The sequence below is a fragment of the Peromyscus eremicus genome, chromosome 14 (assembly GCF_949786415.1).
Source record: "Peromyscus eremicus chromosome 14, PerEre_H2_v1, whole genome shotgun sequence".
NCBI classification, from domain to species: Eukaryota; Metazoa; Chordata; class Mammalia; order Rodentia; family Cricetidae; genus Peromyscus; species Peromyscus eremicus.
In genome coordinates, this window is record NC_081430.1 from 60,838,675 (window position 1) to 60,862,634 (window position 23,960).

At 57.9% G+C, this 23,960-nt stretch overlaps 1 protein-coding gene across 2 annotated transcripts; it reads right to left on the reverse strand.

Moving 5' to 3' along the window:
* Positions 1–171: 171 nt before the first annotated feature.
* On the reverse strand, positions 172–22,405 carry Akt1 (AKT serine/threonine kinase 1). Of its 2 annotated transcripts, none has more exons than XM_059279412.1 (14): positions 22,387–22,405; positions 19,165–19,300; positions 9,330–9,458; positions 6,718–6,829; positions 6,316–6,463; positions 5,735–5,866; positions 4,497–4,562; positions 3,656–3,724; positions 3,262–3,387; positions 3,065–3,193; positions 2,776–2,990; positions 2,453–2,540; positions 1,329–1,431; positions 172–972 (listed from the first exon to the last, which is right to left on the reverse strand). In XM_059279412.1, the coding sequence occupies exons 2-14, from the start codon at positions 19,208–19,210 to the stop codon at positions 893–895; spliced, it is 1,443 nt and encodes a 480-aa protein (XP_059135395.1). In that variant the 5' UTR covers positions 19,211–19,300; positions 22,387–22,405; the 3' UTR covers positions 172–892. The 2 variants fall into 2 exon arrangements, with proteins under 2 accessions (XP_059135395.1, XP_059135394.1); XM_059279411.1 differs by lacking the exon at positions 22,387–22,405 and adding an exon at positions 21,657–21,768.
* Positions 22,406–23,960: the final 1,555 nt, after the last annotated feature.

The window sequence follows — 23,960 nt, forward strand, 5'->3', positions numbered from 1 at the left end:
ACAGGGCTCCCACACTTCACACCATCCAGCAAAGCAAACCACAAACTTGAAAAGCAATTTTTATTGAATTTGGAGGGACAGTTTCTTATTATAATAGTAAAAATGCTGAAGTTTAATGTTGTAAAAAACGACATGGTGCAGCAATGGCCAGGAGGGGACAGGCCAGGGTGACAGCTGGAAAAGTCAAGCATCTAAACGGACAAGTGCTAAGAGAAGAGCTCATGTGAGGCAGATACTCCCAGTGCCCCCCGAGAGCCGCCACACAGGAGGGGGAGGCAGGGGCTCTTCTGTCACGGAGATTAAAACCCCCTACAATGCCTCTGAACAGCATGACACACAGCAACCAACTGGATTCTTGTTCCTCTGTCAACCTAGGTGAGTCCTGGCCATCCCATTCAGCCCTGGTGCTGAGGCTGCTCTGCCCTCTCCCACCCCAGAGGGAGAAAGCCAGCTAGCATACCACAGTGAGGTGCTTCTGGTGCCCTCCAGTTGGGACTTTGGCCCTGGACCCTAAAGACAGGTGGCGGCCAGAGTGACCAGGTCGATGGGGGCAGTGACAGGACCCACCCAGACCCATGAGCCCACATTGCACATGGTCTCAGAAGTCCTTAATATTTTTCTACATGAATCTAATTGTTCTGGGCACTGAGGCCACATCCGGCCTCAAATTGATGAAATAAATTAAGAAAAACCCCAGGATAATTTTCCTCCTGACCTGGCTGGGAGGTAGGCTGCTGCCCACAGTAGAAACATTCTCCCCTGGTCCTGGAGGCTGGCAAGGTTCCTCCCCAGCACATCCGAGAAACAAAACCATCAGCTAGAGATGATCCATGCGGGGCTTCTGGACTCGGCAATGTGCAGGAGTGACAGCTGCCAGCCGCCGCCCCGGGCCTCAGGCCGTGCCACTGGCTGAGTAGGAGAACTGGGGGAAGTGCGGCCTCCGCTCGCTGTCCACACACTCCATGCTGTCATCTGTGGGCCGGCCACAAGAGACGCTCAGTCCCCACCTCCAGAAACAGCCCACCCACCTGCCACATAATGAGGCGGCTCCACGTGGGCACAGCCACCCTGGCCCTCAGTGCACTCACTCCGAGCCTAGTCACTACCATTCTCCAAAAGGGGCCTTTTAAAAGTGTGGGTTTGGGGCTGGAGAGAGGGCGTGGTGGTCAGGAGCACTGGCTGCTCTGACAGAACCCAAGTTCAATTCCCAGCACCTACACGGCATCTCACAACAACCTCTTACTCCAGTTCCTCCCCTCCCCCCAAAGACAAAACTGGAGTCAACAGAAGCTTAACACTGAGGCACTTTAGGGCAGGGTGGCCCTCACCTTGATCAGGCGGTGTGATAGTGATCATCTGAGCTGTGAACTCCTCATCGAAATACCTGGTGTCAGTCTCAGAGGTGACCTGGGGCTTGAAGGGCGGGCTCAGCTGTGGAGGAAGAGACGAGAGGACTGGTTACAGCTCCCTTTCCATCTCCAGGCAACACTAACTTCCTGAGGGGTGAGCCACTAGCAAAGGGTACAGCTCTAGATGAAACTAAGTAGGGCAGTGTAGGCAAGAAGAGGCCACCTAGGGCCGCCCCAAAGGAGAAGGTGACAACTGTGCCCATCTCCCAGCAGCAGGGACAGCCCTGTCTCTTTTTCTGCTTGCCATTTTCCTTGTAAGTTTTCTTATAAATGGAGAAAGAGAGAGAAGACTAGACTTCAGGTGAGCTCATTCGCCTCACTGACAGCCCAGGGAGAAGAGGCAAACTGCAAAGTGATATGTACATAGAGGTGCTAACATCCCCACTGGGTCCCACAGGCAAGGATTCTCAACTACGATCCCCCCAAAATCTGGTGTGAGGGCAATGTTACATGTCACCTCAAGGGATCTCTAGATGGGTATGGACAGGAAAGGTGTGCCATTCACACCCCCATATGATCAGAGGGCAGGGCTCCAGCTGCTGGTCCCATGTAGCCTAGAAAGGACATTCAAGGTAAGGGCAGGCTGGATACACTAAAGGCAGGTTTGGTGACAGTGTTGGGCCCACATGCCATGCCTCATCAGCCTGTGCCAAGGCTGCTCAGGAGCCAAAGGGCACCCTACCTAGGGATGCGTACAAGGGACTCTGCTCTCTGGCAGAAAGACAGGTGCTGTCTGAGAGAGTGGGACGGGGCTCTAGTGGAGCTGGAGAAACCTAAATATCCCCCCACCTCAGCTAGCTTTCGGGGCAAAGGCAGGGGTGAGGGCACAGTCAAGGGCCTGGACAGGCCTAGCCACTGAGTGAGGTCCGCAGGGTGTGTGAGTAAGGAAGGCATGCACATCCCTGTGGCTCCTGCAGGGGCATGTGATTACCACAGAGCTGAGCCCATCATGGGCATCTGAACCAGTAAAAACTGAAGAGTGAGTGTTAGTGTGTGCGCACACACGTGTGATCCAGAGATGGGCACAGTGGCCAGATGCACACCTTCTTCTCATACACATCTTGCCACACGATGTTGGCAAAGAAGCGGTGCTGCATAATCTCCTTGGCATCCTCGGAGCCCCCGCCAAGCCTGTGGGTAGGAGACAGGTCCAGAGCTCAGACAATGCATGCGAGGGGACAGGCTCATGGGGATGCTCTCGGGGTGGGGCTTCCTGAGCAGTTGTGGGTATCCCCTAGCTGCCTGACTACCACCTGGGTCTGCCCTGGCTACATGGGACTGAGACTACACAGGGCAGTATGATGGGTAGGTACAGTGGGAAGCAGTACTGTCCAGAGGCTGAGCTTAAAGTACTGGTGGCCCTTACCTCTGTGTGGGGTCCTTCTTGAGCAGCCCAGAGAGCAGGGACTTGGCCTCAGGGCCAAGTGTGCGCGGGAAGCGGATTTCCTCCATGAGGATAAGCTCGAACAGTTTCTCATGGTCCTGGTTGTAGAAGGGCAGGCGGCCACACATCATCTCATACATGACCACGCCCAGCCCCCACCAATCCACTGCACGGCCATAGTCGTTGTCCTCCAGCACCTGGATGGGGGACTCTGTCACCATGTGTCCAGGACATGGGGGGGTGGGGGAACACACAAGAAGTGGCAGAGCACCTCAGGGGCCAGGTACTCGGGGGTCCCGCAGAAGGTCTTCATGGTGGCGCCATCCTTGATACCCTCCTTGCACAGCCCGAAGTCTGTTATCTTGATGTGCCCATCCTTGTCCAGCATGAGGTTCTCCAGCTGTGTGGGAAGCCTCGGTTAGCGTGGCCAGGCCCCCGGTCCCCACTTCCCCGAGTCCGTGGACACACCTTGAGGTCCCGGTATACCACGTTCTTCTCAGAGTGCAGATAGTCCAGGGCTGACACAATTTCCGCACCATAGAAGCGGGCCCGGTCCTCGGAAAACACACGCTCACGAGACAAGTGGAAGAAAAGCTGTGGGGTGGAGAGTGCTGAGGAGGGGCTGCAGGAGGGGCCCCCACCCCTGTGACCCACAAGGCAGAGAAGGTTAGGGACTACCCCCAAAGAGAACTAGGGGCCTGGAGACTAACTCAGCAGAAACAGGACATCCCAAAGCAAGCAACTGTGGGCTCACACGGCCAGGGGCAGCAGCACCGTCTGTACTGCAGAGAGGGTCCCAAGGCTCTCAGAGCGACAAGTTCACCCAGCAAGTGCCCAGCTCTGAAGCTGCCTATGGCCCTACCTCGCCCCCATTGGCATATTCCATGACAAAGCAGAGGCGGTCGTGAGTCTGGAATGAGTACTTCAGGGCCTGAAATGGAAGCACAGTGAGTCTGAGCACGACGAAGCATTAACGCACTGGCAGTACTGCCGCCCAGCCAACCCCAAGATGTAGCAGGGCCTCTTAGTGTTGTCTCAGGTGTCAGTCCAGACTTTCTTGCCCATCAGCAAATCCTTCTGCCTCAGCCTCCCAAGTGCAAGGACTACAGATGGGAGGCCACCATGCCAAATGGCATATTTTAAGATAAGAAACGTGGGTCTGGGTTCAAGTGCAGGGCAAGATGGCTTAGAAGTTGACTGCACCAAGTTCTGAGTTCACCAAAAGCCTCCAGGTGGGGAGTTTGACCTCCAGCTTAGCGTTTCTAGAACCAGTGCGCTGAGCCATCCCAGGAGCCTTCCCATCACGGACTACAGGTGGCCCTGCTTAAAGGCAACACCCCAAAATGCTGACCCCGAGCCAATCAAGCTGCTGTAACTGAGCTTCACTCACTAAACCCGAGGAAAGCTGGTCTGCAGAGGAATCAGCCTAGAAGATGGGTCTGAGAGGAGTGAGGGGATGGAGAGTCTGGGCAACCCACGGCTTCCGCAGAGTGGGAAGACCACAGTCAGCCTCCCTCCCTGCACACCACAGTCGTGAGTATGGTTCCCAGCTCCACGTCAGCACCTCACACCCACCCCTCCATCAGTCCTCCTAAAGCCCTGGAAGCCCCCGTGTGTGTGCACAAAGGCAGCACATGAGCCTGACCCACTCTACCCTACCCATCCCTATCTCAGAGGGGCTCAGACTGATGGCTGCTACTTACTGTAAGGAAGGGATGCCTGGAGTTCTGCAGGACACGGTTCTCAGTAAGGGTGTGGGCAACCTCATCCTGGAAGGTGGAGCCAAGTGAGCACCCATCTCCCCTGCAGACCTCACCCTCCCTCCTCTCCCCTGCAGACCTCACCCTCCCTCCTCTCCCCTGCAGACCTCTCACCCTCCCTCCTCTCCCCTGCAGACCTCTCACCCTCCCTCCTCTCCCCTGCAGACCTCACCCTCCCTCCTCTCCCCTGCAGACCTCACCCTCCCTCCTCTCCCCTGCAGACCTCTCACCCTCCCTCCTCTCCCCTGCAGACCTCTCACCCTCCCTCCTCTCCCCTGCAGACCTCTCACCCTCCCTCCTCTCCCCTGCAGTCCTCTCACCCTCACTCCTCTCCCCTGCAGTCCTCTCACCCTCCCTCCTCTCCCCTGCAGTCCTCAACCTCACTCCTCTCCCCTGCAGTCCTCTCACCCTCGCTCCTCTCCCCTGCAGTCCTCTCACCCTCCCTCCTCTCCCCTGCAGTCCTCTCACCCTCGCTCCTCTCCCCTGCAGTCCTCTCACCCTCCCTCCTCTCCCCTGCAGTCCTCTCACCCTCCCTCCTCTCCCCTGCAGTCCTCTCACCCTCCCTCCTCTCCCCTGCAGTCCTCTCACCCTCCCTCCTCTCCCCTGCAGTCCTCTCACCCTCCCTCCTCTCCCCTGCAGTCCTCTCACCCTCCCTCCTCTCCCCTGCAGTCCTCTCACCCTCACTCCTCTCCCCTGTAGTCCTCTCCCCCTCGCTCCTCTCCCCTGCAGACCTCTCACCCTCCCTCCTCTCCCCTGCAGTCCTCTCACCCTCGCTCCTCTCCCCTGCAGACCTCTCACCCTCCCTCCTCTCCCCTGCAGTCCTCTCACTCTCGCTCCTCTCCCCTGCAGACCTCTCACCCTCCCTCCTCTCCCCTGCAGTCCTCACCCTCCCTCCTCTCCCCTGCAGACCTCTCACCCTCCCTCCTCTCCCCTGCAATCCTCTCACCCTCCCTCCTCTCCCCTGCAGACCTCTCACCCTCGCTCCTCTCCCCTGCAGTCCTCACCCTCGCTCCTCTCCCCTGCAGACCTCTCACCCTCCCTCCTCTCCCCTGCAGTCTTCTCACCCTCCCTCCTCTCTCCTGCAGACCTCTCACCCTCCCTCCTCTCCCCTGCAGTCCTCTCACCCTCCCTCCTCTCCCCTGCAGTCCTCTCACCCTCCCTCCACCCTGCCCTCCTGGCACCTTGGCAACGATGACCTCCTTCTTGAGGATCTTCATGGCATAGTAGCGGCCCGTGGCCTTCTCCTTCACCAGGATCACCTTCCCAAAGGTGCCCTTGCCCAGCAGCTTCAGGTACTCAAACTCGTTCATGGTCTATGGGTAGCAGACAGAGCCTAGTTAGGGAGGACCCTTGCTCACCACAACTAGCCAATGGGGATAGATATCTACGCCACTGCCTTCAGCCAGACAATGTCCAGAGGGAACAAGGCTCCAAGTTACCCCACAGCAACTCAAGAGAGCTGGAGCCAAGACAGGCCATTCTTACATCTGCTGGCCGTGGGGACCAGTGAAGGGTCTGCACAGTTCAGCTCAGAGCACCGGGGCTTGGGAGATGGTGAGCATCTTCATTTTACATTTGTTTTCTTTATTACTGTGGCTTCATGCATGCCAGGTAAGTATCCTGCCAACTGAGGTATATCCTCAAGCCATCTAAGGGGAGCCAGGGGCACCCAGACCCCAACAGGGAGCCAGTCAGGGACACCAGGGCCTGCCAGGTCCTCCTACAACTCTGGTATCCCAGCAGAACCAGAGCCCAGACTCACCACACGGTGCTTGGGCTTGGCCAGGGACACCTCCATCTCCTCAGCCCCCGAGTTGTCGCTGGGAGAACCTGATCGGAAGTCCATCGTCTCTTCCTCCTGCCTCTTGAGTCCATCAGCCACAGTCTGGATGGCAGTGGTCCACTCTTCCCTGCAGGGGTCAAGTGAGGCTGCAGGCAACCACCCAGAGCCTGGTCTGCGTACACTCAGGAGCATCAGAAAACCTCAAGGAACTGGGGACACTGGTGCTCCTCCCATCATTTCGCCCCCACACCACACAAGAAGAACCAGCCTAGTTCTACAGAATGGGCTCAGCAGAGGCCTCTGGCTCTCAAGCGAGCATGGCCCTGAGCAGGGGGCATAGCCCGCTGTTCCAGAAGCCCTCCCCACACCCTGCCCACTCACCGCTCCTCCGGCGTTTCCACGTGGAAGGTGCGCTCAATAACTGTGGTCCACTGCAGGCAGCGGATGATGAACGTGTTGGGCCTTGGCCGCTCTGTCTTCATCAGCTGGCATTCTAAAGGAGAGGCCAGGCAAGCACTGACATCCACCGCTTCTCCATGAAACCCTCCGTACAGTCCTGGCCAGATGGACCCTATCCCCCAGACCCGCCCATCCTATCCCAGGAAGGTGTGGCTTATCCTCCTTTTAAAAAAAATTACTTATTTTGGGGGCACTAACTGCTCTTCCAGAGGACCCAAGTTCAGTTCCCAGCACCCATATGGTAGCTCACAACCATCTGTAACTCCAGTTCCAGGGGTCGGACACTGTCTTCTGGTCTCTATGAGCACCAGGCACACACATACACAAAGGCACAACAAATACCTTTACACACAAAATAATAAAATAAGAATCTTTCAGTCTTAAAAATTGTTTATTTTTGATACGGGGTCTTTGGTGTATAGCCCTGGAACACTCCATGTAAACCAGAAATGTCAAACTATGGCAATCCTCCTGCCTCTGCCTCCTAAGTGCTAAGTTTACATGTTTTAGCTACCACCCCTGGCTTTTCTGTTTTCCGAGGCAGGGTCTTGCTATGTAATTCTGACTGACCTGGTACTCACTATGTAATCTAAGCTGGTCTTGAGCTTGAGGCAATCATGCCTCAGCCTCCTGAGTGCTAAGACTACAACATGACCTACCATACCTAGCTACACCCCCTCCCCTAGTCCCAATTCCCCTCAAAGAACAGAGAGCCAAGACCTGCCAGCTGGGATGCTCTGCTCTGAAGGTGAGGCACTATAAGAAGGTGCTAGGCTAGATCAGTTAGCCCTGCACCATAACCATTTCTAAAGTTCCTCTTTCCTTTAGCTGCTGACCCCTATCTCATGCTGGGTCTTGACTGAGGGATTGAGGAACACTGATATCCCTGGGAGGGGCAAAAGTACATAGCCCACCCACCCTGTTTGGTACAGGAGTATCTTGCTGTTTTCCCAATCACATATAGAGTTCCTGGGAAAATCACACACATATGCAGCACCCACACCAGGAGCATTCACTGGAATACGGATACTCAGAGCATGCACACCTGGTGTACACATCTATCAGGGTGGATCACAGAGACAGCCCAGGCCCTGAGGGTCTGTATGCAGCAAGAGGGCTTCCTGGCAAGACTCTATAAGGCAGGAGGGGCTGAGGGGCCTCCCACATTCCATCGTCTGGGTCCTGGCAATGTGAGGGGCCTCCAGGCCCCAATGAATGAGCAGGGGGCAGTCTGCCAAGCCAGGGGCCAAGAGGGGCCTGAGGCCCAGCCTTGGGGAAGGTCTGTGTCAACATGGAGTGGGGGATGGGGGTGGAAAATCACCCTGAGCCTTGTCCTCAGCACATCTGGGATAGTTTGTCAGGCCAGCAGATGAATACTAGCACCAAGCTGGGGTCTTAAACCCTCCCACCAGAACCCACCTCCATGGAAAAGCCCTTCAACTGGCTTGAACACAGCCCCACCCAGCTCTGTTCCCTGCTCACTGCCCAGCAGCTCCCTTGGCTGGTGCCCATACCTACGTGTCTGCTCCATAGAGGTCCCTTCCCTACCTCCTGCAATAAGTAACCTAGGATTCCCTCCCCATCCAGCTGTCGAGGCAGCAACCTATGTTAACCCTTAAGGCTCTGGGGCCGATCTGGGGCCGATCTGGGGCGGCCAAGGAAGGTGGACGCCCTAGGACCTGAGGCAGTCAAACACAGCTCCTCACAGGGCAGGAGCATATCAAGAAGGTACTGGGTGTAGGATGCAGATCAAGCTATGGCAGCACACACTGTACTCCGGACTGCAGCCCGAGGATGACCCCAGAGTCTGCTGTTAGTAACACACACACACACACACACACACACACACACACACACACACACACACACACATGCACACACCCGGCTCAGACATGCTGCTCCGTATCACTACCACACTCAACCACACCTACAAAACTGAGCCCTTGGCCAGTCCCAGGCAGAACTGGGCTGTCACAGTGTGGCACAGAGAACAAGGACAGAGCTTCTCAAGCCCCAAGCTTTCAAAGACAGTTTCACATATCCCCAACTTTATCATCCTCACCAATCCTGGAGTAGGGCTGACTCCCACTGGCACTCCAGTAAGGGGACCACAAGACCCACAGTTTTGGAAAAGGGCTTCTGATGCCCTTCCCAGGGACAATTGCAGAAACGGCTCCTAGGATGTCACAGACTCCTAGAGCTGTCTACCTCCTGCTGTCTACCCAAGAGTTCCCAGTGAATGCCCTTGAGTGGCTTTTAGTCCCTCTTAGAGGGACTCCGGTCAAGCCACTCTCTAAGTCAGGTCCAGTCACCACATACTGGAACCTTCAGCCTTCCTAGCAAGGGCTCCCCGGCCCAGCCAGAGCTGGCCACTCGCCAGTCCTAGAGGAGGTGACTCAAGGCCAGCACTGCCCAGCACCCTAGGATAAAACCCAGGGGCCTCTCCTCAGGTTCCTCAGTGGGCAGAGAGAGCTCCAGCCTCCCTACTAGCCTGCCTAGCCACCTCACTCAATCCAAGTGGCTAAGACACTTACGTGCCACTGAGAAGTTGTTAAGGGGGGACTCGCGCTGCTCCACATCCTGAGGCCGTTCCTTGTAGCCAATAAAGGTGCCATCATTCTTGAGGAGGAAGTAGCGTGGCCGCCAGGTCTTAATGTATTCCCCTGCAGGATTGGGACATAAGAAGATGCATGTGAACACCACTGCAGTGGCCCAGACACCTGAGAGGACCCAGGCATGTAGATTCAAATGAAGGGTACAGTGTGAGGGATCTGGCCACTTCAGCCTTCCCAAAAGGCTCTGTCACTAGGGCAGAGCTGCCAGTGCGTGTTGCTGGGAGCATCTTCTAGGGATCTGCCTATGCAGCAGACCCAGGAGGTACCACAGCTGGAACAAGGGGGGCTTGGGCCCTAGCTGAGACCTGGGCTGTGCCCAGCTGAGTCCTGGTCACCCAGGTACACAGGAACTTCGTTCCCTCCAGTTTTGCAGCATCAGCCATAAGTAGGCACCACACTCAGGAATCAGAGCAGATGTCCTCTGTGAGCTCCCAGCGAGTGTCATTTTTCATACTGACACCCGGAAAAAATGTTTAATTTACATTTTGCCGAGCAAGGAGTCTGAACAACAGGGAACTAACTAATTAGGCAACTTCTTCATCTGAGGGGACACTAGGCTGAGGACAGGAGGAGCAGCCCACAGGGCTGGGGTCCCTCTATCTGGGATAAAGTCGGCTTGCCTCACTGAGCCCGAAACAAAGGCACCTGGAGGGATGTGTAGTGAGCAACTGCTTGGACCACGCCACCTACCACCAGGTGCTCCAGGGCACAGACCAAGTCACAGGCACCAGGCAGTGCACCTAATCCCGTTTTCACAGCCCCAGGGAGGCTGGCCAGCTTTCCTTCTCTACCCTCTTATGGTATGTGCCAAATCTAGGCGTTCTTGGAGGACACTTTTCCAGGTGAGATACAGTCTACCTAGTATAGCACACCAGCTTGGACCCCTGCAGGCTCTCTGGACCTGCCAGGGCACAAGTAGCAAAGGCTCTGGGTGGCATACTGCAGGTTCTACACGTGAACCACCTCCCGATCTCCACCATCTACCCCTTCCAATCGACACCCTGGGAGGCATTTCCAAACACCAGCCTTGCTCTGCATGATCCTACCCGAATCGGAATGAGAGAAAGCTAAAAGATGAAAGAAGACTCTTGGTGAGGGGAGAAGTGAACACAGCCACTACCAGACCAAGACTCCCACTGCAGGGGGCTGGCAGCTATTAGAGCTAGGGATCCTGCCCCCTCGCCACAGCAGATCTCCTAAGTCCGCCGCCAGCACTGACAAAGACCCCAGCTCCACAATGGACAGGGCAGCAAAGAAGAAAGCCTAAGCTCCTCCTGACTCTGTGGCATGTGCCCAAATGCGGCTGGTGCTCCTCCAGGGCATAGGCAAGAATATTCTGCTTCTCTTCAAGGGCCACAGTCCACATAAACCACTAGGACACCTGTAAACTGATTCCTGCCTCCCATCTTGACCTCCCAGAAGCCTAGCTCCCCAGCCCAGCCACCTCCCACAGCTACTGGGGGCCTCAAAGCAGTGGCCAAAGCCAACCCTCCCTTGCTTAGGAGGGTCTAAGGCCTCAGCAACTTGCCTACATAACATGAACACAGAACAGGGCTCCCACCCAGCTCTGCAAAGTCCCCTGAGCCCCTGCAGGCACCAGCCCTGCTCTTGACCAGATGCCACACACCTGCAAGTATTCACATGCCCAGTAGCCCCACGACAGCCCCCTCCTGGCACAGGGCCTAGGAGGTGCAGTGGGTAGGCAGGGGCTCTGAGTAATACAGCAGAGCCACTGGGGGGGAGCAGCCCACCCCCAGCCTGCTCCTTCCTAGGCCACCCGCCGCGCATGCCCACCCGCCAGCAGCAGTCTGGAGCTGTCGGCCCCTGATGGAGTGCCTCCCATCTCACCAGCTGCCGCTCCCCGGGACACTAACTGAGTACGGAGGCTGATGAGCAACGCACCCGTGCCCCAGAAATCCATCTTGATTTACCAACTGCTGCCCACCCCGCTGTGCTCAGTGCAGGCCCCCACACGAAGACCACCACCCTGACCCTGAATCTACTACTGGTTCTTAGCCTACAGGACCAGCCCCTTAGGCCAGGCAGATTCTGGACTGTGAACCTGGAGGTACAGGCAGGGGCACTCACCAGACAGAGAAGGCAAGGACCCAGAAGGGCCTAGGTGCCCTTCCTCTCCCTGGCCACACAGAGGCCACATGGCCAAGAAGAAATGTAAAGCAAAGTGACCTCATTGGGTCTTTTCCTGTGGCGGCCTCCTTCCAGAGGAAAGGGGGCCACAGCTTTGGCACACACAGATCTCAAGGTCTAGCCAAGTGGTCAGTGGGGGTACCTACTGGCTGAGCCAGCTGCAGCCTGGGATGTGGCCTGCCTGTTAACGAGTGCAGTCCAGACAGACCCCAAGTCCCCCCTCTGCAGAGCTGGGCTAACATATGATAGACAAATACAAGAGGCGGCTACCCTGGTCCTTCATGGCTACATGGGATCTAGGAATATTCCTGTCCACTCCTGGGGTCTCTTCTGGGGACGTGGACCTCAGCAAGCCTCGCTTCAGCTCTTCACACTCCGGCAAGGAGGAACTGCTACTGAGCCATTCTGGCCTCTGCAGAAGTGCTAGGCTCTGGCCCACCAGGCTCCTCTTGGCTCCCTCACCCCATCTGGATGCTTGATACCCTGACCCCAGGCAAGGCGGAGTCCAGCTGGAGAAGCGCGGCACCAGCTGGGGCCCTCCACCTGTCTGCACAGCCTCTGGGAACGCAGGTACACACGGCCCACCAGAGGTGCTGTGCTCCACCCGGAGTTTCCTTCCCAGGCCTGCGTTCACACAGACGTGGACAGATGACAAATGACCGGGTGCCACCTCCACGATGGGATCCCCACGGGTCTGGAGGCCAGACACCTGACAACAGCTTCCCAATGAGCAACCAAAACAGCAAACAGCAGACACCCCGGGCTGAGGCCGGCATCACAGTAGATGTGCAAGTCCATCCAGAAGGTCTCACACCTGCTATGCAGAGATGGCAAGCCAGTACCCACCCCACCCAAGGACCCATCCCACCTTCCTGCACCAGGGTCAGCACCTGGGAAGAGGCAAGGGCTCCCTCAGTCCCACCCACTCTTCCAAGACCAGATCCTGTCCAATTCCGGGGGGAAGGGTACCCAGAGATGCCACTCATTGATGTCCTCATGGCGCATACTCTCCAGCATCTGTGTGGATTAGCCTCCAAGTCCCTCCATCAGGGCCTTCTGGACCTAAATCACAGAAGGAAATGGGGAAGCCGGGCACGATAGTGCATACCTTTAACCCTAGCTCTCAGGAGGCCGAGACGGTGGCTCTCTCACAGTTCACGGCCAGCCTGGTCTACATAGTGAATACCAAGCCAGCCAAGACTACATACAGAGAATCTGTCTTAAAAACAAAAAAAAAAAGAACCGGGTAGTGGTGATGCACACCTTTAGTCCCAGCACTCAGGAGGCAGAGGCAGGCAGATCTCTGTGAGTTGGAGGCCAGCCTGGTCTACAGAGCGAGTTCCAGGACAGTGAGAGCTGTTACACAGAGAAACCCTGTCTCGAAAAAACCAAATAAATAGGAGAAGGAAAAGGGAGGAAGAGCGAAGTGGATGCTGGATGCTAGGTGCTGGCACAGTACCCCACAAGAGGCTTCCCCTGCTTGGCCTCCCACGGCAGAGCACTGTAACAGGGCAACGTGACAGCCAAGGCTATGACCTGTACCTACAGACACACCCTAGGGGACACCCACACCCCAGGTACAACTAGTCACCTCTCACCGGCCTGGCCCGTGTCCTCGTCACTGTGAGCATCTTCTCCAAGCCCCTGGTTCTTGGGGAAACTGCTGGATAAACACTTTGCCGCAGTGGCGGTGGCAGGCAGCAGCTGGCGAGGCGCCAGGCGGCACCGAGCTGTTTCTCCACAGCAAAGTGAGCCCCAGCAGGCCTGGGGAGCGGGCGCCAGCTGACAGCAGCGACCGAACGTCCCCCCACCGCCAACACATCCATCGCACCGACAGCTGCCGGGTGCCCATTTACCTTCTCCAGCACATTGAGCAAGCGGTCTGCTGATAGCAGCCCATTGGGGCCGCTGGCCCAGCTCTTGCTGCCTTCTGGGCAGTGGGTGGTCAGCAGCTGGCAAGGTCATCTCCGAGGCCCAGCCTCCCAGGTCCCTCTGCAGGCCCTGGGCTCCATGTCTCTTGACCCCAACAGACTCAATGCCCGAAAGCTGGGCAAAGGCGGGGTAGAAGGGTGTGCTGCCCATGAGCAGGTGAAACTCCAGGTCTGGTGTTACCAGGTATAGCCCAGGTTCTGCCTTTCTCAGAGGAGTGCTCATGTGGGTCTCATTGGGCGGGGTGCCAGTGGCCAGTCTGGGCCTGTAAAAGGCTGGCACTCCACTGAGCCTGGGTGGGCTTTTTGTCACAGCCCACAACTCTAAAATCTCACCTAGCAGGAGGTAGGGCTCACTGTACCCACCAGCTTTCTGGAGAAACTGAGGCTTAAAGAAAGGGACTCTAGAGGTCACAGAGAGGCCAAAAATAACCAGAGCTGAGGGACTGCAGGACAAGAACTACCATCGGCAGGCCTCAGCTGAGAAGGGTCAAGATCCAGCAACCGCCCAAGCACAATGCCTCACAAATGAAGTGGTGGACCCCGTGGCCTGCTGCTGCTCCAGGATCTACTTCACACGGTGGTGACTAGTTCTCCAGCCTCCTAGAACCCACTTGGGGTATTGTACCTCCCACAACTGCCACCTCCAACACACAGGGAGTATTGGTCCAGACTTTGGTCCACATACCTACCTTCCTCCACAGCACTGCCCTCAGCTTCCCTGAACCAGAAAAGGTCAGCCTAGAGCCCCACCCTAGAACACATCCCCAAGCCTCCTATGCACTCAGATCATCTAATTCAGCATAGTCCCACCGTTTCTGTGCAAGCCACACACATAGCCCCTGTCCTGCACCTGTTTTTAGTCTCCCTATGCCAGTCCAACACCACATCAGCCATCCCACTTCCCCAGACACAAGGCACAGCCGAGACCCCACACTGTGCTGAGTCCCAAAGGCGGTACACCCCCTTTGCCTAGCCATCTCCCTCTCTACCTCATTTGTGGCACAGCCCAAGAGGCCCAGACAGTCCTGTAAGATGGCTTAGCAGGTAAAGGCGCCTGCCCTCAAGCCTGATGACCCAAGTTTGATCCCTAGGATCCACACAGTAGAAGAGAGAATCAACTCAAAAGGTGTCCTCAGAACACATGTACATTGTGGCACATGTGATCACCCCCTCCCTTGCGTGGTGTGTGTGTGTGTGTGTGTGTGTGTGTGTGTGTGTGTGTGTGTGAGCGCGCGTGTATATACACAGACACACAGACACAGACACACAGAGACACACACACACACACACACACACACACTCATCCCCCCCCCCAATTTAAAAAAAAAAGAAAAAAAAAAAAAAGAGGACAGAGCAGAAAGGATGTGCTGGGAAGCAGAGGCAGTCCCAGCCTTGCCTTCACCCCCCAGATACCAGAGCCTACATGGGCCAGCCAGAACCTGGCCAAGAGCAGGGAAGCCTTCTCTAGAACAGTGTCTTGGGGCCCACTACCTCCTAAGTCCTATGCCAAGAGCCCAAAAGGGCGAGGCAGGAAACTCACAAGTTCAGGCCAATCTGTGCTACAAAGTAAGACCCTATCTCAAAAAACTACTGAAGGAATGAAGGGGAGGGGAGAGGAGGGGAGGGGAGAGGGGGAGGGAGAAGCAAGACACCCGGAGGCAAAGAGCAGGTCCCTGAGCATCAGGAAGTGAGGCATGCAGCTCCCTGCAGATGCGCCACTGTCACTGAGGGGCTCCTGGCTGCCCCCTCTGCCCCTGCCTGGCCTAGGGCCTAGGTCCTGGCTGGGGAGGCTCTTCTGGGGAAGTGCTGAGTGTGGGTGGAGCCCCAGCCATAGTGGGGTGGCTAGGACAGGCGCAACTACTGTTACAGGGAGGGCCTAAGGGTTGGTGCTGGCTCCGGGCCTGGCCCGGGTGTGACTGGGCAGAGAGGGTTGCCAGCCAAGGACAGGACAGTTCTCCCTACTACCCCATGGCACTTCTAGGAACCAGCCTGATGCAACCCCTCAGGCTACTCCCAGCAGTGGCAGAGGGTCACGGTTCTGCCTATCCACATAGCACCCCACCTCCTTCTAGGTCTGTGTCCTCTGTACAGTGCACTCTGCCACCCTGCAGAACTGGCCGGGCCGAGGGGCTGTCCCAGACCCGCAGCTCGGGGGAGTCCCATGTCCACACACGCTTTTCCTCACCACCTTGTGACCTCCATGTGGCTCAGCCCCAGGGACGATTCCATCTAGAGGACCGTCATCAGGAAGCAGAGAGGAGTGCTGCCCACTCTGGAGTCACCAGGCCAGGCCATGGTGACCCTCACACCCCAGTGGAAGGACGCCCAGCTTCCTCTTTTGTTGTTTGTTTTTTAAGGGAGAACTCAACACGCTCACAAAACAGGAAACTTAGCCCCAGCACCAGCCAAGACTCAGCCACAGCCACACACTACAGTGTACTGCCCCCTCCATGGGTGGGCCCAGGGCACTCAGCTGCCACCCTCTGTCCAGTTCTCTAGCGGGTGCCACATGCTTACCTCTCTCTCAGGCTCAGTCTCCACACACAGCACCACTCCTGTCCCTAAATGTTGACCTGCCCACTGGGCTCAGAACCGTTGGCTCTCCCCAGAGACATCATGAGCTCCGCACTCACTGATCCAGACCCAGAGCCCCATACCACATGCCAGCTTCTCTCCACCCCATCGGAACCTCCTCTACCTGACAGGAGTGAGAACAGCTGGGTGGTGCCCACCCTGCTGGGCCCCTCAACTCAGTTTGCTGAGTGAGTGAGCCTACACTTGGCCCTACAGCTGGTCATGCTACCTACTCCACACACACAGCTCCTTCATCCACTGTGGGCTGGGGGACAGAGACAAGGGCTAACCTGACCAAGTAGATGGCTGCAGGTCAGCTCCTGTGCACACAGCCCACCAGGCATCAGGGATTTGGGGGAACAACCCAGAAGAGTAACACAGACAAGCCTGTGGCCTCAGTGCACAGCTCATTTGCAATCTGAAGACTGAAATCGGAGGTCACAGACAAGTTCAGAACCACCTGCAATTTAACCCCAGGCTGGCGATCAGAACACTGTCAGAGTTCACTGACCCCAAACCTCTGCATTTGGGGATGTATGACCAGCAGTGGGCCCTGGCATGCCCACTCTCCTGGGTGATGCTGCTGTCCTCACGGTCCACCCACCTGCTCATCAGGCTGGTCACGTTGCTTCTAGCTCGTCTTTAGCTCAAGCCCACTGCCTTCCATCGGTCTATGGGCCCCTTGTTGGATGCCCAGAGACTTATCAGGTCCTGCCGCAGATCAATGCATAGCTAGAATGTCTGCTCTTGTACAGGGCACTCGGCTGGGCACCCTCTGGTCCAGAGTACAAACAGTCAGAGCTCCCAAGGGTGGTTTGGGGACTCTTCCTGAGGGGTGAGCTCCCAAGGGGTAAAAGAAACCTAGACCTGGGATCTCTGTAGATATGGAGTGAGGGGGAGGAACATCCTCTCTATGGTCAGCCCATGGGGAGCTTGGGAGTTCAGCCAGGATCCAATGCATGTGCTCCAAGCCCCTGGCTGGACATGGGAGACCTAGCAGATGGATTCAATTCCCAGTCAGCAGTACTCTAACCTACAGAGTCAACAAAGTGGAGGATAGGGGGATACCCAGGTGTCCAAGGGATCATGGGACACTGAGGGACAATTGCAGTAGCCTTCCTTCCTTGCCTACCCCAGCCAAGTCAGAGTGGCCTCAGGCTCGAGGTTGACCTAACATGTTCTGACCCAACCCAAGACAGGGAGAGAGTTAGAACCCCAAACCAATGATGCAGGCATGAGTTGGAACCCATAACATACATGGCAGGGTGCTCAGAAGGGAGAAATGAGGGTCACCAAGACAGGCTGTTCTCAGCAAGCAGCAGCAGGCCAAGCAGTGGGACATGGCTGGGCCAGAGCAGGAATGGCATATGGATACCATCATCCCCATCAGAGCCCTTACCACCCGGGCTGCAGCTGGAGGAGGATGAGGACCATGAGAACGGCCTGTCTCTCCTAGCCTGAGGCTGTCACCAGGCAGCTGTCCCTAGAGGCTGCTGAGACTGGGAAGCCCCTACCCCACAGACAGGTGTTCTCTGTCCATTCCACCTGGCCATCCCACAGATAATACTCTCCTCTCCACATCTTCACCCACCCCCACTTCCATGCCATAAATGTGGAAATCAAGGCCTAAGGAACTCAGTGACCTCCTGGGGAGGAACAAAACGACCAAGCTGCTAAACCAGGTTCAAACACAGCCTCTGCACACCCATGAGTCTGATGTCCTATTCCACCCGGCCCTTCACAAGGCTCGGCCGTAAGGAGCAATATGACACCCCCCAGGCCTCAGAAGGCTTCCTGCCTGGGGAATGTCCCAGTAATTTGAGGCCCAGTAACCTCTAGATTGGCTCTAAACTCTGACAGCCATACACTGTACATCCATGAAATAGGTTGTGTATGGCCAGGGTCAGGGAGAAGCAGGAGCCGAAGGGGACCAGTCCCACTTCCAAAGGGGGCTGACGGGTGAAGGGGACAGCAGAGCACAACCCAGGGATCCGAGCTCAGGAGGCAGGACGCCTAGGGGGCCGGGGAAGGAGGCGCTGGGGAGGGGGAAGGCAGGTGGAGCAGGACAGACTAGAGCCAGACAAGAGGTACAGGTCACAGCCCTCGCAGAGCCCAGCCCAGAATCTTCCCTGGAGCTGCCATATTGAGACCTCCCGACACAGACAACCCTCCCCACCTCCCTTAGCTCATGGCTCTCGGGCCTGCTCTGCTAGAATTCTTACATCCCACATCTCATGTCCTAACACCAACTTCCGTCCGTCCGTCCCCACTCTCCCTCTTCTGTGTCTGGGGCCTCCTCTGGCCACCGAGATCACAATTCCCTCTGCCAGAGAGCCAGAAGGAGTGGCAGCGGTGGCTAGCATTGGCAAGGATTACTAGGACTTCCGGTGGGAGCAGGTCTGCAGGAAGAGGAAGTCAGGAGGGGCTGAGACGCCTGCCCCGGGGCAAGAACAAGTGACTGTCCTAGGGAGCTGGCTTTGAAACTTACTCTTGGCAGGAGGGAGCTGGTGGGTATGCCTGAAGGTGAGGGGCCATGGGCATAGGAGCAGCCGGTCAGCTCTTCAGTTCTCATGACAACAGGCCCCTGTTGGGCCCCTGCTGATGAGGAGCCCCCTGACTTCAGGAATCCAGGACTGAGGTGGGCACAGGGCCAAGCAGAGCAACCCTGCCCTGCCTGCCCTCAGGAGCCCTTGGGCAGTGCCCAGGCTACCAGCCTGCCAGCCCTGGAACAGCAGCCATGTCCTTGCTGCCTTCCAGGAAAGTCAGAATGAGGCTACAGCAGCTGGCCCCACCCCCAAGCCGCTCAAAGCAGGCCCTGCACAGGGCCTCAGCCTCTAGCCAAGAGGCCCCAGAAGGAGGCCATGACCTCCATACTATGGGAAAAACTGGGCCTGCACACTCCTCCTGAAGCAGGCCTAGAGCCCCATGGTGGGGAGGTGCCGCTCCTGCCCAGCAGGCCTGGACACAGCAAGCACTCTTTGATATGGCCATAAAGTTGCCTGCTGGGCCATTATAGCCACCCCCCCACCCCCACCCCCCCGGGTTCCACACCTGGGCAGACCCAGGCCCAGCCCTGCTCCCCCTGCAGAGCAGGGACTGACCTCGTTTGTGTAGCCAGCCCTCCTTCACAATTGCTACGTCGTTCATGGTATCCGTGGCCCCCACAGACCGGGGTAACCCAGGGATGCTCAGAGTGTCTTCTCAGCAGGCTGAGCCCAGCCGGCTTGGCCGCAGCGTCTAGAAGAAGCCAAGAAAGCATGTGAGGCAGGGTCCTGCTTAGGGTCAGCTTTAGTAAGTCCCAGGACCCACAAATTACCCACATCCCCTCATGTGATCTACCCCCCTCTGGATCCCAGGTTCCCTCTTCACCCTTACCCTGCCAGCCTGACTGATTTATCTCAAAACACTACTATATAAGACCCACATCCAGTAGAAGCCACACGCAGATCCAGGCTCGACAGTCTAGGACGCAAGGCTGTGGCCAACCTCTACCTCCCTGGCCTCTGCTGGAATACTCCATCCCCAGACGGGGGATGTTCCTGACAGGCAGCTTGCTGAATTTGCTACCCCAGCAAACAGTCCACCTCCTCCAGGCAGCGCTGACTGCTTCTGCTCTGCCCCACGCTAGTGAGGGTGTTTGTTTGCTGGCCTTGTCCTGCATTCTCACCAGCCTACAGTCTAGGACACCCAATGCGGAACACAGGGTTCCCATCTGCTCGGATTAGGAACACAGGAATGTAAACACTAAAAAGGCACAGGTAGAGTAGGTAATGGTATAAAGCAATGCCCAGAGACCTTCAGGGCAACACTAAAAACCTCCTCAGGCGAAACCCCAGATCCTCTCAAAATCAGCACCCTGTTCCTCTGAAGCTGCTTCATCCACTGGGCTAACGTGTACTAGGCATCTATGGTTTTGTCAAGGTCTTCACTCTATACCAGGGACAGAGAGACTTCCAGACAGCTTGCTGGTAAGGAGCATCCAGAGCAGGGTGGTTACAGCCCACAGTTACAGCATTCAGCCCATACATGGGGCAGGCAACATACAAGACCTAGGGTCCTGCAGTGGCCCGCCAGCTAGCCTGTGTCAAAGCACACTCTGCCAGCTCATCTTACAAAGTTCCATTGCTTCTTGGCTGGAGAAACTCGTGGGCATCCCTCAAGCCCCAGTTCTTACATCCCGAGGCTGGACACTCTGGGAAAGTGCATTTGGGCACTCCTTTACCAGCAAGCCTGTGCCGCGGTCTCTCCACCTGGGGCTCCTATGGACAGGCCCAGGAAAGACCAGAAGGCCACTGTGGAATACACGCCAACTTGGGTCCACTACAGCTGACCCGGACAACCTCCTAGGTCACCTCTCTAGCCCGGAAGGCACAAGCTAGCACCCAGAGTCACTGTCACTTTGCCTTGACTGAAGCTAAATGTGGAACAAAAGGAAGACCCTGCTGCTGTGTGTCAAACGCCAAATGCCCGCGTAGGAAAGACCACACTGGCCAAGAAGGAGAGCATCTTTCCCTCAACAAGCAGGTGGCAATGGAAAGCCAGAGTGAAAAGGATAAGCCAAGAAGGAACCCCAGAGGATGACTGTCAGAGTGGGTGTGGCCTGGAGGCAGAGGGTTGGACTGCAAGACCTCTCTCTGGATGTCCCCCACCCCCACCCAAGGTCTGCTGATGACAGTCAGCTGTCCAGAGCCATGTAAAAATAAATTCATACGCACGGAGTGAAGAGACACAGCAATGTTAACCAATGTCCACATCAAGCAGCCCTGAGCATGGGACCTCTCCCCCCCCACACCCCCCGTGCCTCTGGAGGGCCTTGCCACAAGGGCATATGGTTGCTATTGTTAAGTCTTAAGAGTTCAACCCCTCTGGGACACTGGGCCCACACGCCCAGCTGGGGCCCCACCAAGGAGACTTGCCCTTCACTTGAGTGATGGCTCTAAGCAGTCAAGGCTAGCCACCTGGAGCAAGACCAGGGGCCTCGGGGAGGAGGAATTTGGCCACAGAGCAGAGGACGGTTCCACCACCACATAACTTAGAAACCAGTCCTCTTTACGACAAATCCATCAGCTCTACCAGTATCCCGGATCCCAGAGGCCGAGCCCATGCGTCCTCTAAGCCCCAGGCCCTCCAGAAACCACCTAGTCCAGGGAGCAGTTTCCGGGCCCAAGAAGGCCAGCAGTCTTTTGTGGGCTAGCCTGGGCACAGTGCCACCGCGCACAACTTTCTGTCCGTGGGAAATGAGTTCTCCTTCCCAGGGCCCTCCCACCACACGCAGGCCGCGGGGCGAGCCTTTCTCCTACCCTCGCTGGCCGAGTGCCCAGACAGCCCCAGGCCCCGGGGCGCACGGGCCCCCACTGCGCACACTAGCAGCGCCCCTCTCCCGCGGCCCGGCCCCGCGGGGCGGCCACCCAAGGTCACGCGGCGGCCGCCCGCACCCTCGCCGGCGTGGGCCTCCTGCGCGATCAGCCCGGCCCCGCGCGCTCCCCGCCCAGGCCTCCGCTCGGCCACTTCCTGCTCCGCTCGGAGGCGCGGCGCGGCCGGGAACAAAGCAGGGTGGCCGCGGCCCGGAACAGGGCGCGGCGCGGGCACTCACCGGGCCGCCGCGTGCGGGCGACGGGGCCTAGCCGGGCCGCGGCCTCGGGCGCCCGCCGCTCCGCATCCCGCGGGCGGGCGCTGGGCGGGGCCGGCTGGAGGCAGCGGCGGCCGGGCGCGCGCTGCTGGCCGGGTCTAGGCCGCCGCGGTGCCGGCCGCCGGGCGCTGCTCGGTCCGCTCCGCCTGTCCGGGACTCGCGTGCGCTGCCGCGCTGGGCCGGCCGCCCGCCGCCTCGGTGCTGCCGCCGCCGCCGCCGGCCCGCCTTCTCCCCGCCCCGCGCCCGCGCCGCCCGCCCACATCCGCCTCCGCCGCCCCGGGCGCCCCCGGCGCGGCCCGCGGCCAGGGCGAGGCACCCCGTGAGCGCGAGCGCGGCCCCGCAGGCGCCGCCCTCGGGTGGCCCCAAGCCAGGGCCACGCGGGTAACGGAGCCCCGCCGCAGATCCGGGGCTCCAGCTCTGGCCTGGGTTCCCCGGTTTGTGAACGAGCTGGCACTTATCGGCCTAGCTCTGCAGACCCCACGGAGGCCGGCGTGGGGAGTGGATCAGTTTTGACTTTCTCAAGAGGCCCAACTGTCCCCATCTTGGGAGCCGGGAGAGACCGGCTGCACTACAGACCACACTACACAAAAAGGAAGGCTACGAGGGGTGGGGTGCGGTGGGGTCATTCAACTCAGTACTGTCTGCCACAGAAGCTGACAGGGGCCCTGCAGGTGACAGGGAGAAGGGGACACACCTGGACATCCAGAGGGGCCAGTGTGGTGCTGGGGACAGACTCAAGGGTAGGGCTCAGCCAGCCAAGACCTCGCTGTGGACTCATGGGCGAGGCACGGGGGAGGGCGGGGTGGGGGGGGCGGTTCCTCATGGTGTCCCGGAATTGAAGAGTCAAGGTGGCTCCGGCCTCCAACCAACCCATCCTCTCTTCTCCCCCTTAAGCCTGCCCCAGCAGTTCCTGCGCAGAGCCCCCCCCTCATCCCTGAGGCCCAAACTGATGATAACCCGTTTGTGAGTTTACCTTCATGTGTTTGGTATTTTTTCCGAGGGGGCATTTTTTGTTTTTCATCCAAGGGTCAGAGTTCACCTGGAGTGTAAACAGGAGGGTAGATTTAGTCCACGCTGGCGCCCAGAACGGAGTCGCCGCCGCTAAAATCGGCGCTCCGTCTCTGCCTCCGGGGCTGACCTAGGAAGCGCGCCCTTCTCCAGGAGAACTCTCCTCTCGGCAGGGGACACACACTCAGGGGGCGGGGGGTGGTGGTGGGGTCTGTTCTGGGCTCTTCCTGCATCTCAGCTGCCAGAGCTCCGCGCACCTCCAGGGCGCTAAGTCAGAGGCCCAGCAGGTCTGTGCTGCTCCAGCTGTATCCCTGACCTGAGGGCTACCCCTCAGAGACTGAGAGTCACACACATATCCATCATTCACCCAGCAAACGTTCACCCCAGGCCCCCTGGTCCTCCGCCCTGCTTCCCCAAACCCGGTGCTTCACAGGGCTGAGCAGGGGGGAGTGGCCACTGGGAGCCAGCAGAGCGCCCTCTTGTGGAAGACATCGCAATTCCAGGCTGTTCTCTACTGACTGATCTCTCCTGGGTGCTCTCTCTGGAAGCCACTGTGGCACTCCTACCTGTGGTGAGCAGTTTCTAGGCAGTGCCAAGTCCTGCCTTTCCTTCTTTGTGTGTCTACCTTCCCCTGTGTGCAGGGTCTGCCTCTGGACAGAGTGCGCAAGGTAACTCCCTCTTCTGGGCCCGCACTTGAGCAACGCCCCTCTTGGGCCTCCTAGACAGAGCCACAGGGAGAAGCACGCCCCGGAGCCCTGCCTTACCATGACTACGTTTCCAACAAAACCTGAGGTCCCTGGCCAGGCACACAGGTCTTCTTCCTTGTCACCTCCTGCAGCTTCAAGTGCCTGAGCCCTGAGCTAAGAGGTCTGGACCTTGAGGCAGCGCCCAGGTCAGATGGCACCCCAGAGCTGGAGAGGTTCTGGACTGGTTCTGGTTCTGTCGCCTGCATGCCACAGACCACTGGTCCGTGGAAAAGGATCTTGGAGTGCCAGGTAGCCGAGCTCTCAGCACAGATGATGGACCAGCTTGAGCAATATGGCGTGACCCCGCGGGTCTGCCAGGTCTGTCTTTGTACTCTATAACTTCTCTGTCCTAAAAGCCGTGTAGGGCCACGTAGGGCAAGCAAGGGGCCAGGCTTTGGGGCATTGCTAGATGCCCAACGTGGAGGAAGAGGGACAAGGGGGCCGGTTGGTGTCACCGTTCAACATCCAGCCATCACTTTCTCAAAAACCATTCTGTGGCAGGCCAAGGATGGAA

Excerpts from the sequence above, each read along its gene's own strand:
- Akt1 (XM_059279412.1), bottom strand. The coding sequence starts at position 19,210 with ATGAACGACGTAGCAATTGTGAAGGAGGGCTGGCTACACAAACGAG. Across the intron at positions 9,459-19,164 it reads GGGCTGGCTACACAAACGAG|GGGAATACATTAAGACCTGG; the intron begins GTCAGTCCCTGC and ends CCAATCCTGCAG. Across the intron at positions 3,194-3,261 it reads TGGTATACCGGGACCTCAAG|CTGGAGAACCTCATGCTGGA; the intron begins GTGTGTCCACGG and ends CTTCCCACACAG.